This window comes from Mobula hypostoma, chromosome 7 (genome assembly GCF_963921235.1).
Source record: "Mobula hypostoma chromosome 7, sMobHyp1.1, whole genome shotgun sequence".
Lineage (NCBI taxonomy): Eukaryota > Metazoa > Chordata > Chondrichthyes > Myliobatiformes > Myliobatidae > Mobula > Mobula hypostoma.
Genome location: NC_086103.1, coordinates 164,673,867 through 164,692,423, shown reverse-complemented (window position 1 = coordinate 164,692,423; position 18,557 = coordinate 164,673,867). Strand labels below are relative to the sequence as shown.

Genomic DNA, 18,557 nt, shown 5'->3' with positions numbered 1-18,557 from the left:
TGCAGCGTCGCTTATTTCAAGTTCCCCGGACTTGAGAATCAGCAAACCCTCTCTCACCATCAATAGAGATCACTCGAGTGCAGAGGCCTCCGACAGCTGCGCCCGCTGTCTGAATGTTTCGATCTCCCGCGACGCTTCAGTTGATGACACCGGCGAGGAATCAGATCGTCCTCAGAGCCGCACCCCGAAGGCGCACATCTTCCGATCCGCTCCTGGACACCTCGAACCACAGGCTGCTTGTTGAGTTCCAAAGAGCGAGAACCCACCATCCGTGAAGTAAATAATAAACAATATGACCTCAGGAGTCTAGATGTCACACTTTTAGAAGTCTCTCAAATGCCAACTGTTCCTTTTTCTTTTAATAGAGTCACTCAGCTGACCCCTACATGGAGAATTGGGACAGTCATCAAAAACAGGAGCTACCGAAGGGTCTGGGCCCAAAGCATCGACTGTACTCGTTTCCATAGATGCTGCCTGACCTGCTGAGTTCCTCCAACATTTTGTGTGTGTTGCTTAAGCAAATTCATTTTCTTCATCATCCTCTCCTCTGGAAGATTTTGAAATGGATTTTTTTATAGTAGAGACTTGGGCGATTTATAATACTAAATTTTTTGACAGTGACTGAATTGTAATGCTGGAAAGATTTGGATATTATTTAGGCAGCAACTGTGAAACTCAGATCAGTGTGTGGCCATTACTGAATGATGCAATTAAATTAAAAGGTCATGTGCCTTTTTCTAAAAACCCTCCTCAAGCACCACTTTGTGCATATCAGGCATGGATTGTTCATGAGAAGCACGAACTAATGATTAATGGATGTTCACCCTATCAAACTGTAGATTCTTTAATTTACCTTATCCAAGGAGTTTATAGCACGTTTATAGCTTGTTAAATGCATTCTGTAGTGTGATAAAATAGTGTTGTGAGTTTAGATGCCTCTTGCCAGTCATTAAGTGAGTTGTGAGTCACTACATCCGTCTTCCACGTAGCACAAATGGGAAGATATCCACCTTACTTTGTGTTTATAGCTCAGCTCTTTAACATATATCAATGTGTGCTAGTAATTCTGACCACTTCATACACTGAACCACTCTGCCTTTCTACAAAGTAATTGTCTTTATTTATGTACCGCAGTCACAAACTTTATGTGAAATTCTGTTGTGTTACATGATCACTCTCTCCCTGGTGATTTTTCTACCTGCCTCGTTATCCATGACCAGATCCAAAGTGATCCGTTTTCTGACTGGTCCCAGGATGGATCCCAGAGAGGCTCCATGAACTCTTCTTTTGTGAATATGATTCTTGGTCAAGCTCGAGTTGAGTGTCGATGAGTGTACATGCTCGGAGTATAGGTACCATGAAAAATAGCAGAGTGCATTACAAACATGACAAATATAATTACAGAAACTTAAACTTGCATAACGTACACGGCATAATAAAGACCATAAGACAGGAGTGGATGAAGCATAACCTGCATATCTTGTTGCCCGATGAGCAGAGAGGTTCAGTTTTCATTGAGGAAGTTGAAGCTTCAAAACGAGGTGTTGAACAAGACCATAAATCAAAGGAGCAGAGTTAGTCCACTCAGGTCTGCTCCGCCGTTCCATCATGGCTGATTATTTATCCCTTTCAACTCCATTCTCCCCATAACCTTTGAGACCCTTACTAATCAAGAATGTATCAACCTGCACTTTAAATATAAGATATAGGAGCCGAAATAGGCCATTTGGCCCATCGAGTCTTCTCCGCCATCTCATCATGGCGGATGCAGTTTTCATCTCGGTCCCAATCTTCTCCCTTCCCCCTGTATCCTTTCATGCTCTGACCAATCAACTTCTGTCTTAAATATACATAAAGGCTTGGCCTCCACAGCCACCCGTGGCAAAGAAATCTACAGATTCGCCACTCTCTGGCTGAAGAAGTTCCTCCTCATCTGCATTCTAAAAGGATGCCCCTCTATTCTAAGGCTGTGTCCTGTGGTCTTAGACTCTCCCACCACAGGCAACATCATCTCCACGTCCACTCTGTCAAGGCCTTTCATCACTCGATAGGTTTCAGTGAGGTCATTCCTCATTCTTCTGAATACAGGCCCAGAGCCATCAATTGCTCTTCATATGATAAGTTGTTCATTCCTGGAATCATTTTTGTGAGCCTCCTCTCCATTTTCAGCACATCCTTTCTAAGATAAGGGGCCCAAAACTGCTCAAAATACTCCCAAGTGCGGCCTCGCTAGTGCTTTATAAAGCCTCCACATTACATCTGTGCTTTTATATTCTAGTTCTCTTGAAATGAATGCTAATATCACATTTGTCTTCCTCACGATAAACTTAACCTGCAAATTAACCTTTAGGGAATCTTGCACGGAAGGACTCCCAAGTTCCTTTGCACCTCAGTTTTTTGTATTTTCTCTCCATTTAGAAAATAGTCAAACCTTTTATTTCTTCTACCAAAGTGCGTGACCATACACTTCCTGATACTGTATTCTGTCTGCCATTTCTTTGCCCATTCTCCTAATCTGTTTCAGTCAATACCCAATGCCCTGGCCTCCACAGCCATCTGTGGCAATCAGTTCCACAGATTCACCCCCCTCTGGCTAAAGAAATTCCTCCTCATCTCTGTTCTAAACGGACGTCCTTCTATTCTGAGGTTGTGTCCTCTGGTACTAGACTCCCCCGCTATAGGAAACATCCTGCAGAAATAAAACAAAAGTAAACAAAAATAACGACATTGGTGCAAGTTGAGAGAAATACAGTGCAAGGCAGAATTTCAAGTCATTTCAAGAATCTGATAGCAAGTAGGGAAGAGGCTATTTTTGTTTTATCTAATATATGAAAATGAATGTCATCTACAATTATTTCTGCAACATTTTTACAGTTGTCCATTACCTCTTGATTTGTACTCCGTCCCTCAGAGTAGCTACTGTTATAAAGACTATTCCCACCATCAGAATATTTCCCTCACTATTTATCATCACACAAACTGATTCTGCATCTTCAAAATCATTTTTCACAACTTCATTTGCCAATCAGAGCTGCTTTGCCTCCATTTCCTTTCTGCCTAATCTTCCACATTGCAATCACACATCTATTATATGGCCATAAGATCACGATCAGCTGCTGACCTCAGTTCATTTATTCTTTTACAAATACCACATGCACTCAGATAAAAAGCCTTTAAGTTTTGTGATCTTGCTTTTAATGCACTCCACCACCCCCCGCCCCGCACATCTGTACATTTTGTACCCTTTCGTCATTCTTAGATTAGAAAAAGGTCACTGCAAAAGAATGTGGAAGTTCATTTCTCGGAGATGTGCGCCATGGCAGCATAGTGGTTATCGCAATGCTATTATAGCTCAGGGCATTGGAGTTGGGAGTTCAATGCCAGCGTCCTCTGTGTGTCCTCCCCTTAGAACGTGTGGGATTTCTGCAGGTTCTCCAGTCTCCTACCACAGTCCAAAGATGTACTGGGTATTGAATTGAATTGAATTGACTTTATTACTTACATCTTTACATTCATAAAAGTCTCTATGTTATGTCGCCATCTAAATGTGCATTGTACAATTTGTAGTAATTTGTAATAAATAGTCTGTACAACAGGACAGCCAATATAGCATAGAAATACGATTGTATCAGCATGAATTAATCAGAATGATGGCCTGGTGGAAGAAGCTATCCTGGAGCATGTTGGTCCTGGCTTTTATGCTGTGGTACTATTTCCCAGATGGTAGTAGCCGAAACAGTTTGTGGTTAGGGTAACTCGGGTACCCAATGATCCTTCGGACCCGTTTTACACACCTGTCTCTGTAAATGTCCTGAATAGTGGGAAGTTCGCATCTGTCCGCACCACTCTCTGCAGGGTCCTGCGATTGAGGGAAGTACAGTTCCCATATCAGGCAGTGATGCAGCCAGTCAGGATGCTCTCAATTTTGCCCCTGTAGAAAGTCCTTAGGATCTGGGGACCCCATATCAAACTTCTTCAACCATCTGAGGTGAAAGAGGTGCTGTTGTGCTTTTTTCACCTCATAGCCGGTATGTACAGACCACGTGAGATCCTCGGTGATGTGTATGCCGAGGAGCTCAAAGCTGTTCACCCTCTCAACCCCAGATCCGTTGGTGTCAATAGGGGTTGGCCTGCCTCCATTGGTTAATTGGGAATTGTAATTTGTCCCATGATTAGGTTAAATCAGGGTTGTTGGGGTTGCTGGGTGGTGCAGCTTGAAGGGTCAAAAGAGTGTATTCCATGTTGTATCTCTAAATTAATAAATATATTCATGATGTGACTAAATTGAAGTTGAAAACATTTATTGCATTGTAGTCAGCTGGAAGTTTGAACGTTTATCACCATTGCAAATAACTTTGGGCCAGTAATATCAGGGGATTGTGGGAAGTTGTGAATCGTTTCTACTCTTCCCCATTTGCAGATTGTGAGTATTAGATCAAAACAATATGCCTAAAGGGTCAACACAGTAGCATAGTGGTTAGCATAAAGCCATTACAGTGCCAGCGATGTAGGTTCGATTCCCGCCTCTGTCTTTAAGGAGATTGTATGTTCCTCCGGGTGCTCTGGTTTCCTCCTACATTCCAAAAGAAATACAGTTTAAAGGTTAATTGGTCGGTGGGTCTCTTTGGGCCAGAAGGGCCTGTAACTGTGCTGTACTTCTGAATGAATATTTAAAAAATGAAATCATGATAAGGCTTCTGGATGTGCATAGCTTTGTCAAAAATTAGAAACCTTCCTTTTCTTTAAAATTACAGGAGATGAGTTCCTGTTCTTCTCAAGCCAAGAGATGTGCTTATTCACTTCATGCTAATTTAGAAAAACAGTTTAAAGATGTTCCATGTCATCTTTTCATAGCTACCTTCTGCTCTGTCATTGTATGGTGAGATTTATACTAAAGGAGCTGATTTACCTTGCATAACCTAAGTTGGCCATTCTTTATGGGGCTCAACACTGTAGATTTCTCATCTGCTTCATGTCACAAAAGTAATGAACGCACAGAAGCCACTCCAGCTCCCTGGTATTAGAAATTAAACTGCACAGATCTGAGAGAATGGAAAATCATGGAGTTAGACAATAGAGAACCCAACCTTTTGTCTCATCATGAACTTGTTGATCATCAAGCATCTTCCAAAACTAATTCCATTTACAAGCACTTAGTCTGTAGCCTACTCTTCTAAGAAACTCTTCGGCAGGCACATGAATGATAGAGTAATGGACAGCTTTGTAGGAGGGAAGGGTTAGATTGTTCTTGGAGTAGATGAAGAGGTCAGCCCAACGTCGTCATGACCATGATTGTTCTTGGCAAACTTTCTACAGAAGAGGTTTGCCCTTGCTTTCTTCTGGGCAGTGTCTTTACAAGGCAGGTGACCCGAGCCATTATCAATACTCTTCAGAGATCGTCTGCCTGATATCAGCGGTAGCGTAACCAGGACTTGTGAGATGCAGCCACTGCTCAAACAATCTGCCACTTGCTTCCTTGGCTTCACGGGACCCTGATTTTGGGGGTGGGGGGGGGAATGGGGGTGCTAAACAGGTGTTACACCTTGCCCAAGGGTGACCTGCAGGCTAGCAGAGGGAAGGGGTGCCTTACACCTCCTTTGGTAGGGACGCATCTCCACCCCCAACGCCCAAAAGGGTCTGTACTATGTTGTAATGTTCTATTCTATGCTCTGTCTCTTGGCAATTCAGGTAATGATCCAGATTTTGCTTAATGAAACTCTGTTTCAGTTTGTGGTTATAGTGGTCTAGGGTGTGGTTAATTTTGTTTTTAGTATGGTCAAATACAAAGTCCATTGTCATTGTGTGATGGTATGCAAGTGGTAAGCTTATTATGAAAGCATTTCCCGATCAGGAAGTCATCCCAGTTTATTTACCAAACCCAGGATATTAGATTGTGGTAAGAACAATTGCCCACAAGGATTGAAAGGCATATTGTTGAGCTGTTTATTGTAGAATGAATTTTGAATTGCTGGCCTACCATTCAGTTAAAAGACATAAAACTGCAAAGCTATCATTGTTATTTCAGATTGTTTAAGACCAGTCATTCTAGAATTAGTTAACTTAAGAGGTTTTATTGGACTGTATCTAATGATATACTTAGTAATTGGTTTATTACTGTCATATGTGGGCTGAGGAGTAGCGAGTGGATTTTAATACAGATAAACATGAGGTAATGCATGTTGGAAGGTCAAATCAGAATAGGACTTTTGAATGATAAAGCACTAGGAAGTGAAATGGAATAGAGGGACCTAGGTGTCCAAGAGCTTAGTTCATTGGAAGTGATATTACAGTAGACAGGGCAGTGAAAAAGGCATATCTGCTAGTTGGCCTCCATCGCTCGGAGCACTGAATAAAGGAGATGGGACATTATTTGGACAATGTTCCCTCTGGGTGGCGGGGGGGGTGTGTGGCGTGTAGCGCACATAGGAATTTAAACAGCGCACAAAAGGTTGTCACCCTCCACCTTGTTGGCACATTAAACATATTTCGCGATCGTAGACAATCATATTTCCTTTTCCGGTTTCTGATGCAGATGGTGTTGACAACATGGAGTTTGCAATGATTTGTCCGCAGATCTTAAGACTGGCTTATTTATACAGTTTTAATTGAAGAAATTATTGATTCACTAGGTCGCATTCCAAAGAAGCAAAGGGCGTGAAGTGCAAAAGAAATGCTACTTCATTTAAAGCCGACCGGCTTAATTAAACAGTGGAAACTACTACACCGAACGCTCATGAAGTCAGGAACGTGCAGCTATGGGAAATATTTATGTACAATGCAGAAACTGGTGTTACCTGTGTATATTGTCGCAAAGCAAAAGTTGCTGGAGAATTTGCAAGTGGGAAGAAGTGGAGTGATATTTGGAAATTTCACTTTTTAAAGAATCATTTAGCAAGCAAATCACATCTGAACGGTGTGCAAAAGCTCCAGCAAGAAAATCCTTCATTGCCAATCATAGGCCTGCTATGTACGTTTTGTGAGAGTGCAGATGAATGAGAGGAAAAACGATCAAACCCAGAGGTGATCAAAATACTTATTGACAGTTATTTTATTTCTTTTAAACAATGAACATCAAATTGAATTCGGTAGTTTATTATCCTTAGAATATCTTCATGTTTATTTCCACTTAGAAATTCTGTGCACACATTTTGTTGTCACTGGGCAAATAATTGCACAGCGCAAGATTTTTGCACACACTGGTCATTACAAGTTAGAGGAAACGTTTTACCTGGCAGTTGTATAGTCACTTGTGAGGACACACTTAAAGTAATGTTGTACATCTTCAGTCACCCTGTTATAGGAAAGATACTGTTGAACTGGAAGGAGTACGGAAAAGATTTACAAAGACATTGCCATGACTTGAGAGCCTGAGTTTTAGGGAGAAGTTGGCCAGACTAGATCTTTATTCTCAGAACATAGGCAAATAAAGGGTAACCTTATAGAAATGTTTAAAATTATGAAAGGCATGGATAAGGTGGATGGTAACATTTTTTCCCCAGATTGATAGTGACCAAAATTTGGGAGCATAGATTCCGGGGAAAAGTGGAAAGATTTAAAAGGGACCTGAGGGGCATCTTTTCCAAACAGAGGGTGGTGAATATATGGAATAAGCCACCAGAGAAAGTGGCTGAGGCAGGTACAATAGTATCATTTAAAAGTACTTTGGAGATACATGGTGGGGTGGGGCTTAGAAGGATATGAGTCGAATGCAGGAAATTGAAACTAACTGGGTGGCACTGTTGTTAGCATGGACTCGTTGGGCCAAGGACTCCCATCTTTTTTCTCTCCAGTCCTGCTGAAAGGTCTCGACTGGAAACGTCAACTCTTTTCTGTAGATGTTGCATGGACTGCTGAGTTCCTTCAGCATTTTGTGTGAGATGCTTGGATTTCCAGCATCTGCAGATTTGCTCTTGTTTGTGGCCTGCATCCATGCTGCATTGTTCTAATCCTCTATGTACCAAGGTACAGTGAAAAGCTTTTGTTTGTATGCCATCCAGATCGATCATTTCATTCATAAGTACATCAGGATAATAACAAAGGAAAACAATAACAGAATTTATTGTGGAAGTTGCATAAAAATAGTAAATCATTTACAGATCTTAAAATAATTTGTAACTGGATGAAACCCCTTATCCTTTTTATAGTTTAATTATAAAACACATATGTTTTATAATTAAAACTTGGATGACTTCATTGTTGTCGACATGCAGCCATATTATAAACAGGTGTATGATTTAAATTACATACAAGTCCTGAAAGAAGGTTTTCCAATTAAGCTAATGGTGTTTGATGAGAAGATGGGAGATTAAAATTAGATTATATTGGATCAGCTGCTAACAATTGATCTTTGTAAATTCAGACTGGGCTTTGTGGTACTGATTTCCAACTTCTCAGCCCAATTACAGAGACCTTATTTTGCGGGAAAAATATTTTTAATTAAACTCCGTGCCAAGCACTAAAACACCAGCTTGCACTTAAATCACACTATAAATGTGTGATTCAATGTGTTGCAGCACATAAAAGAAAATATCCAATAAAGTTTTTAGTTCAGGCTGGATGCGCAGACTGGTGCTAAAAACCAGGCAAGCAAGGTAGCTTTAAAGGAACGTTGTAATGGAAGAGATAAAGTTAGAGAGACAGATAGATTCATGAGGAGAACTTCAGAATTAGAACTAGGAAACTGAAGGCACAGATGCCACTTGTGGAACAATTAAAATCAGCAATGCTCAAGAAGCCAGAAATAGAAGCACACTAAATATCCACCAGAGCTGCCTGGAGAATTAGGAAGCAGTGAGAGCATGGAGTATTTACATTCCGTGACCACTTTATTTGGTGCCTCCTGTACCTATTAAATTGGCCACTGAGTGTATGTTCATGGTCTTCCGTTCACCACGGATGTCCAGTCTCTGTACACTTCTATTATCATCATCATTATGTGCCATGTTGTATGACATGGCAATCATGGTCTTCCATCTGTCTCTATTCAGGACCATGATTATTCTTGGCAACTTTTTCTACAGAAGTGGTTTGCCACAAGATAGGTGACCCCGGCCATTATCAATGCTCTTCAGAGATTGTCTGCCTGCTGTCAGTGGTCGCATACCCAGGACTTGTGATGTGCACCAGCTGCTCATATGACCTTCCACCACAGCTTTATATAACCTTGATCACAGGGCCAAGCAGGTGCTACACCTTGCCCAAGGGTGACCTGCAGGCTAGTGAAGAGAAGGAGTGCCTTACACCTCCTTGGTAGAGACATGTTTCCACCCCCCGGCACCCAGATACACTTCTGTACCCCATCGTGAAGGCCTTAAAGCCCTCCACTTCTTTCTGGACAGTCCTGATGAGGGTCTGAGCTTGAACTGTCGACTCTTCATTCCATTCCAATGATGCTGCTTGATTTGCTGAGTTCCTCCAACATTTTGTGTGTTTGTTACTCTGGATTTCCAGCTTTTGTAGAATCTCTTGTTTTAAATATGCAGTGATATGACTACCTCACGCCCTTAGCTGGAATTTCTGCATGGGGTCTTCAGATATTTGGTGTGTGGAGAGGTATGAACTTTGCTTTATTACGTGTCAACAGCACATGGGAGGTACAGATATCTGCACACAAATGGAAATTTAAGGGATAGCTTTGCTGTGAATGTGAAACACATAACCAACTCATTGTCCACACAGGAGATGCTGAACTAAACATCAAGCAATTTCGGATTGTTACTGAGTGGGTGACAAACTAATTACTCAGTCCAATAAGTTCAAAGGATCAGCAACCGGTCATAATTACATATATGAAAGCAGAACTAGTAATGGGACTGAAAGAGCTTGTGCAGAAACAAAGTTTTGTTTAACCTAAATTTTCTCTTATTACAGAGTATATAAAAATGACAAGAAAGCTGGACTTTCTAAAGACAATCTCTTGCTTCGGGGATGTACCATTAGAAACACAGAAGAAGTCGTGGGCATTGTAATCTATGCAGGTACATGTATATGAGTGTATGTCTTTTCACAGGAGCCTCTGAAGTCGAGGGGCAAGAAATATCCCCATGGCTGTTTGTGCTAAAGACACAATATAAAAACTTGTGTTAGAAGCATCCTCTTAACTTGAGGGGCAAGAAATATCCCCATTGTTGTTTGTGCTAAACACACAATGTTATAACTCGTACTCTGTGAGTTCCTCCTCTGGGATTTGGTTTCACTTTAATCAATATATTGATGTCCTGCATTCTCCTGCGATGCCTTAGTCAGGGGCACTGGCCTTAAATGAGCCCGTCTCCAGAGCCACAAAAATCCGGCACCCTAAGACAGGCTAATCTTCCAGGTGTCCCTGAGATACCAAAAGGCAGCCAGTCATGAGGCCCTGAGAGCGGGTCCCATTCCCACAAAGAACAGAGTTAACTCCAGGTCAGGGTCTTCAAAAGAACCTTGAGAAGAAGGAAAAAGAGATATCAAAGACAGAAATAGAGCTGTTTCTTAAGGTGAAACCAAAGGAGTCGCCATTTAGTGCCATCTTGACTTTGTTCCGCCCTCCTCATCGTTATTGATCAGGAAAAAAAGTATAAAATTTATCAATTGTCTCCGAAACACAGCCAGTGTGTGATGTGCAAAAGACACATGGTCTTACCTAGTATGGATTTACTGTCTGCATTTGGTTCAGTGCCCTTAGGAAATCAAGCCAAAACTGCCCAACAATGCCATTAAGATGAAAATATCTATTGATAATCTGTTGCCTTTCTCCATCAATTCCTGATAAAATTGAATTCGTTTAAAATGTGGCGACTAGTTAGCCAAGTTCGGATTGATTTGTTCGTTTGAAAAACCTTTGATTTATTATGATGTAGATACCCAAAACAGATAAATTAGAACAGAATTGAGCATCAGAAGTTCACTTAGATGCTGGCCTTCTTTTGAAGTTTGGTGATATAATACGCTTTGGAATAATTTAATACTCAGAATATGGTTCTTCCTTACAATGAATGTAAGTCTTGTGTCATGCAGCATCATTGGTTTGGACCACAGCAAAAGGTTATGCTGACTTTATTTTTGTGACACGTTGTCAATATAGCTGAAGTATTCTACATAATGCGTTCATCCTCTGCTTTCTCTTTATGCCTTTTCCCCTTCCTTTTTCATTCTCTATTTTTTTTTAAATTTAGTTTCCTTCATTTTTTAACCACACTCTCCCTCCCATCCCATATTCCCACCTGCTTTCACATGATTGCAGTATTGAGGTCATATTAAACAGCCACACATTTCATGCATGTACCACATTAAATGCACATCCCATTTGCTATTTTAGTGATCCTGAATAGCAACAAATTTCTCATTTGGAGCTGTAACTCTATCCCACGATCTGGAGTTTTCTCAAAGCCTGGCAGCTACTCTGACACATATTAAGATTCTCCAGAAGCTGGAAATCCAGAGTAACAGCATTGAAAGTGTTGGAGGAACTCAGCAATTCATTTATGGATGTTCGCTTGCCTGCTGAGTTCCACCAGCACTTTTATTGGATATTTGATGGTCAAACTTCAGAAATCATGGTCTGATTTTGTGTTCAACATTGAAGCAGCACCACTCATCACTGGCTTGAAAGAAAGATGCTCACGAAGATCCAAAGCCTCTCTGAAATGGAATCTCCAGGGTGAGGGATTTGAGCTACAAGTTTGAACTGTTGGTGTAGAGATTTAATAGTGTTCTACAAGATCATGATGAGTTTAGGCAGGCTAATAAAAAGCTGGTTTCAGTAGTGCATGGTTCAATAAGCAATGACACAGATTTAAAGTGAAGGGTGAGAGACATGTGGTAATTAGTGAGGAGGTGTTTTTCTCAGTCCACTCGGCCCATTGATTTTCTACCAGCCCTCCAATCCATCCTATTCCCTCCCACCCACTTATTTCCCTGTAAACTATTATCCACGTACCCACCGACGTACCCCCACCCCCACTCCAGCTGCCTGGTTCTTCAGTCATCCACCTACTCCAGGGGCAACTTACCCCATTCAGTAAACCTTCCAGTAAAAATTATGGGGGTGGGGGTGGAAACCAGAGTACCCAGGGAAAACACAGATGGTCACAAAGAGAATGTGTAAGGAGACATAAGAGGCTGTGGAAGCTGAAATCCTGCACAACAGACACTCTGCTGGAGGAACACAGCAGGTCAACTATGAGGGAGTCAATACTTCAGGTCAACTTGAAACCTCAACAATTCCTCCCCCCCATAGATGCTGCTCAACCCCCTGAGTTCCTCCAGCAGATTGTTGCATGGGGAAATGGTCAAGTGGAAGCTTATTGTCATTCAGCTTGATCCATGTATATCACCAAATGAAACAATGATCCTCTAGACTGAGATGCAGGACTCAGTACATATAACTCTTATACAACATATAAAGTAATATCACCACAAATAAATTAACAAATAATAAGTTGTGTATATGATGCAAGTGAAAAAGTAAACAGTATAACACAACTGGCAGTTCATACGTGATGAGACCTGGGTGGTTGCAGGGAGTTCAATAGCCTTCAGTAGCCTGGGGAAGAAGCTGTTTCCCATTGTAACACTTCTTGTCCAAGTGACAGTCTTGTATCTCCTGTTTGATGGTGGGGGGGGGGGGAAGGGAGCGGTCAAAGAGATTGTTGGACAAAATTTGCACAAGAGTAAGTGCAAACTTCATACAGACAACCGAAGGTCAGAATAGATCCGAGGTTGCTGGAGTTGTCAGTGAGGGAGGGAATTGGAAGGGTATGAAAGGGCTTCATTGCAGGTATTGTCGAATGGGAACTGACTCCCTTAGGAGCAAAGTAGACAGTGCAGGAGTTCCCAACCTAGTTTCTGGGAGGGGTCCATGGCATAAAAAAGGTTGGGAACCTCTGACTTTGTGTAACAAATGCCATCTAGTAATGAAGTAATTTTTCTGAGAATGTAGAGATGTTCTCACAACTGAATTGGCTAATAAGGACGACATCTACAAGAGCTTCAAGAAAATGATAATTATCTTGAACGATAGTTATCAGAATGATTAGGATAAGGAAGAAAGCAAGGCAGACAGTGGACATGTTAGCAGCATAAACGGGAGAAAGTCCAGAAGTAAGTTGGTGCTGGACTGTTGGACCTGTGATTGAAGTGAGTCCTGATGTTGGGAACAAAGTAGACTATGCTCCCAGCTGGGAATCCTATGTAGAGAGCTGAGATCTACAGGATAAAACACGACTGAGTTATTGGAGTGTGAAAGAACATTGGTCAATCAGGGAACGGACATCAGTACACAGGAAGCTTAGGGTTTACCAGGCTGTCACGATCCTTGATTTGAATAAAGGTTTGCAAGGAGAGAAGATATGGGAGGTACGCAAACTCTATGAGTGGAATATAAATGGTCTCCATGGCACAGAAGCTCTCCACAAAATGAGTGCTTGTGATCTTTTTTTTAAATTCCAGTGATATGCCGTGTCAGTTGTGAGTGATATGAGATAGATTTATTTGAATGTATAGATCTCATGTGAACTTTGTAACAGCAGATATTCAACATCTCTTATTTCAATTTTAACCCTTGTAATTACGTATTTAATTCACAATATAAAAAGTAGGTGCAGCCTGTTCCACCATCCAGCCAGATCATGGCTATTCTAATCTTCCCAGCATTCCACTGGTGGACAGTGATAGCATCCACGGTCCATGCCAGTTGGAAAGGTTACTTGGGTCTTTGCCCATTCCCAGCTCCCTGCCCATAGCTCTGTAGGTTACAACTTATCAGGTGTTCTTCACAAATTTGATGAGAATTTCTGTCTCTATTACCCTTCAGTTCCTGATCCCAACCACTCATTGTAAGATTCCTTTGTCTACCTCTAATCCCTCTCCCATCCTGCTATCTATTGCTTCTCGTATTTGGCCTCTGTCCCAAGGGAAATAGGTGCTATCTGTTCTCGTAGTTTTCTACACCCTAATTAATCCTTCCCACAACCTCCCTAAAGAAATGATCTTCAAACTTTCCTTCTGTCTGTACTTCTCCAGTCCTTGCAACTTCTGTCTGACCAGCCCACAATGTGATGATCAGAACCTCACGCAGAACTCCTGCTATGGCCAGACTAGTGCTTTGGCATTTAGAACATGACCTTCTGACTGCTTTATCCCTGGCCTCACAAGGGTGTAGCCATCCCAGTAACCTTCCTCACCCATTTATCTCCAATCCTCCTAGGCCATGAGACTAAAGCCATGTTAAACAACAATGGTCCACGTTACAAGCGCAGCAAACTGGAGAGACAAATGAATGTAGACGTCTTCTGGTGTGTTATCATCCTTGTCGTCATGTGCCTTTTCTCAGCCATTGGTAAGTATGTTTGTTTAGAGTGATGTACTCTGACCTCTCAAGAGAGTTTAGACAGGGACTAGCAGACCCATTAGCAGTGCTGATTCAATCCATATTTCTTTACGACATTGAAGAGGGCTATTGAGCCTGTCAAGTCTAAACCAGTATTATGTAGGAATCCTGCTCATCCATTAATGCCCCTGCAACCTGTTCTCTCCATGATCCCATGAACACAGGGCAGCACAGTAGCATAGTGGTTAGCACAGCAGATTATGGTACCAGCGACAGGGGTTCAATTCCCGCCACTCCCTGTACGAAGTTTGTACATTCTCCTCTATGACTGCACAGGTCTCCTTTGGGTGCTCCGGTTTCCTCCCACATTCCAAAGACCTACCAGCTGGTCGGTTAACTATTCGTTGTAACTTGTCCCATAATGAGGCTGGGGTTAAATCGGGGGTTGCTGTGCGGTGAGACTGGAAGGGCTGGGAGGGCTTATTCCGCACTATACTTCAGTAATAGATAAATTAAACACTTCCCAGGTTCTGCTATACAACTTATACATGTCGTTGTGCTGTGGGAGCAGACCAGAGCACTCAAAGAAGACCTATGCAGTCTTAGAGGATGACACTTAAACAGCACCGGAGATCACGATTCACCCTGGGTCACTGATGCTGTGAGGCAGAGCTCTACTACCCATGTCACTGTGCTGCCCTTTGTCACCGGGAAACCAAAAGTCAAAACTCAGTTGACAATTACAAAGTAAGATACTGTTGCTCTGCACAAGTTTGGTCAGAGCACTAAACATGTGGTCTTCAAAGGTGCTATTGAAAGTTTTTACATGGAGTCAGTATGATGAATGGCAGGATTGTGATTACAGGACTGTAACTCTGTAATTCTTTGGCATCAATGATGCATTAATTCTTCACTGTGCAGTAAGCCTACATCTATTTTTGTTGATCAGATTTCAGGAAGGGATATCGGACCATAACACCATAGGAGTAGAATTAGGCCATTCAGCCCATCAAGTCTGCTCTGCCATTCTATCATGGCTAACATTTTCTCTTTCACCCCCATTCCCCTGCCTTCTCCCCATAACCTTTGACACTCCTACTAATCAAGAACCTATCAACTTTCATTTCAAATATACCCAGTGACTTGGCTTCCACAGCCATACGTGGCAATGAATTCCACAGATTCACCACTTTTGGCTAAAGAAAGTCCTCCTCTTCTCTGTTCTCAAGAGATATTGTTATAATCAGAGCTGTGCCCTCCGGTCCTAGACTTTGAGACTATTAGAAACATTCTTTCCCACATCCGCTCTATCTAGACCTTCCGGTATTCAGTAGGTTTCAGTAAGATCCTCTTTCATTCTTCAAAACTCCAGTGAGTACAGGCCCAGAGTCATCGAACGCTCCTCATGCGTTAACCATTTCATTTTCGGATCATTCTCATAAACCTACTCTGGACCGTGTCCATTCCAGGAGAAACTGAAAAGGCTTTTTCCCTGGCGTACAGAAAGCTAAGGACTGATCTTATAGAGATTTATAAAATCATGAGGGTATTGGAATTGGTTTGTTATTGTCACATGTACCAAGACACAGTGAAAAGTTTGTCTTGTACACTATTCTTTGCAGAAAAAAATCATTGCATAGTGCGCTGAGGTAGATCACGGTAAAACAAAATGCCAAATAGAGTGTAAAAGCTGCAGAGAAAGTGCAGTGCAGGTGAAACAAAAAGTGCAAGATCATAACAAGGTAGATCATGAGGTCAAGAATCCATCTTATGCTATAAGATGTCTGTTCAAGTGTCTAATACGGGTGGAATAGGGACTACAAAAGGTGAGTAGTTGTAGTCTTTACTCTGGAGTTGGGGAGTCCAAAATAAGAGGCACAAGTTTAAAGTGAGAAGGGAAAGATCCGAGTCATCAAAAGATGTTTTACAAAATATCTTGTGAATTAACTAGAATCAGCTAGAACATGTTCTGTTTTTCATTGGTGTTGTTGGATATGCTCATTAATATCATATTTTCTCTAACAACGCACAGGTCATGGTCTCTGGGTAGCTGGGTATGGTGATCAGCGGCCAGTATTTGACGTTCTCAGTGCTGATGGCACCTCCCTATCTCCTGCATTATCTGGACTATACTTGTTCTTCACTATGATAATTGTGCTACAGGTAACTAAGATGAAATGCATTCATTTCACTCCTCCTGTCACTATGAGATAGAATGCATCATTATGGAATTTCCTCCTGCTCTTGAGTGTCTAATGGTACTGAATGAGATTCGCTACCTTCTGAAATTGACATCCTTGTAAAGATTACCTCTATTAAGGTTAGCTTTATGAAGATAAGCTTTATTTGTCACGTACATTGAAACATCAAAATATACAGTGAATTGTGTTGTTGATGTCAAATCAAATCTGCCAGATTGTGGTGGTGGAGATCACATTTCCAGTGCCAACATAGCATGCCAACAATTTACTAACCCTAACTCACATGTCTTTGGAATGTGAGAGGAAACCAGAGCATCCAGAGGAGATCAGTGGCATCATGGTGAGCACATAAAAACTCCTTACATCTCCAGACACGATGGGCAGATTGACGTTGAAAGGAACCAAAATCAGTGCATGTGTGTTTTCTAATACCAAGCGTGAATCCCAGCAAGAGTCTGTTATTTGACTTTGGTCCCTAGTCCAGGGCCCCCTGGTAACTGAAGGCGCTGAACTGCTGTTTCATTTGGGAAGGCAGGATTAGCTTCCAAATCAATGCGTAGGTTGGACACGAATAGTTCGCAGGATGAAGTCAAGAGTATAAGCCTGACTTTCTGTGCCAGGCAATGGAGTTTATTTGGAAACCCAATTACAAAACACTGCAGGTGACTTTACATACAGAATTGTCCATTCCTAACCAACCATTGAACTGGGTGGCTACTTGTTATTTTTTTAATTATTTAGAAACACCGTACTGTAACCGGCCCTACCAGCCCAATGAGCTCGCAACTCCCCATGGGATGCATGGCTTTTCTCCTAGTGCTTCCCTTTCCTCCCACAGTCCGAAAACTCTCCAGTTAGTTTAACTGACCATTGTAAATTGTCCCGTGATTAGTCATAGTCATACTTTATTAATCCCGGGGGAAATTGGTTTTCATTACAGTTGCTCCATAAATAATAAATAGTAATAGAACCTAATAGAATTAGGTGAGGGTTAATCAGGGTTGTGGTGTTGCTAGAGTGACGGGGCTTGAAGGGCCGGAAGAGCCTACTCCGTGCTGTATCGCTGAATAAAATCAATAAAATAAATTATACCCATGTGACCAAGTAACATACTAACCCCTATTTCTTTGGAATGTGGGAGGTTCCGAGCCTTGAGTCCGACCGATGTTCTGTTCGGCCCTCAAGTTCCTGTTTCTCACCGTGCCTGATGTCCTAACATTTAACCCCTCCTATACCTCATCCATCTCTTTTCCCTCCTTCCCCTCACCAGAATCTCGGGTTTTTCCTCTCTAGCTCACACAGCAAAGGGGAGAGGGATAATACCTGGAGCACTTTAAATACTTTGGGCTTCTTGTGAGATAGAACTTAGCTGCAATAGTCCCTCAGAAAAGCCTACAACTAATGTTCGGCAATGGTGTTTTCTTTGTAAGAACTGTGTATTGCAAGTGGATCTGTATGAAGTTCAAGTTCAAGGTTATTGTCATACACATGTATACCACCAAACAGAACAATGTTCCTCTGGACCAAGAAGAATAACATAGTATATATAACTCACACACAGAACATGTAAAGTAATATTACCACAAATAAATTAAAAAATAATAAGGTGCATTTATATCACAAGTTAAAAAGTGAAGAAGTATAACATGACTGGTGCTTCATAACTGGTGAGACTTGGATGGTGGCAGAGATTTCAGTAGTCTCACAGCCTGGGGGAAGAAGCTGTTTCCTGTCCTAACAGTTCTTCTCTTAATACTGTGGTACCTCCTACCTGATGGTGTGGGATCAAAGAGATTGTTGGATGATTGGGACAGATCATTGATAATGTCAATTTTTATATTTGCAGTGCTCCTGGTAAGTATCTTGGACGGGAGGAAGAGAGAACCCGGTGATCCGCTCAGCAGTTCTCATAACCCTTTGCTGGGTAATGTAGTCAGATGCCTTGCAATTCCCACACCAGACAGTGATAATGATATGCTATAACCAAATAACAGTTCTCATTCAGCTTCAAGCATTACAGCTAAAATATTGCTTCTTAGGTGATATGT

The 18,557-nt window shown here is 41.7% G+C and overlaps 1 protein-coding gene across 5 annotated transcripts in view; it reads left to right on the top strand.

Moving 5' to 3' along the window:
- atp10a (ATPase phospholipid transporting 10A) overlaps nt 1-18,557 on the top strand; it is a 393,032-nt gene that overhangs the window by 261,677 nt on the left and 112,798 nt on the right. For all 5 annotated transcript variants that reach the window (XM_063054502.1, XM_063054499.1, XM_063054501.1 and 2 more), the window contains 3 exons: nt 9,871-9,977; nt 14,186-14,317; nt 16,341-16,471. In XM_063054502.1, the coding sequence (XP_062910572.1) occupies nt 9,871-9,977; nt 14,186-14,317; nt 16,341-16,471 (370 nt within the window). The remainder of the gene's footprint in view (nt 1-9,870; nt 9,978-14,185; nt 14,318-16,340; nt 16,472-18,557) is intronic.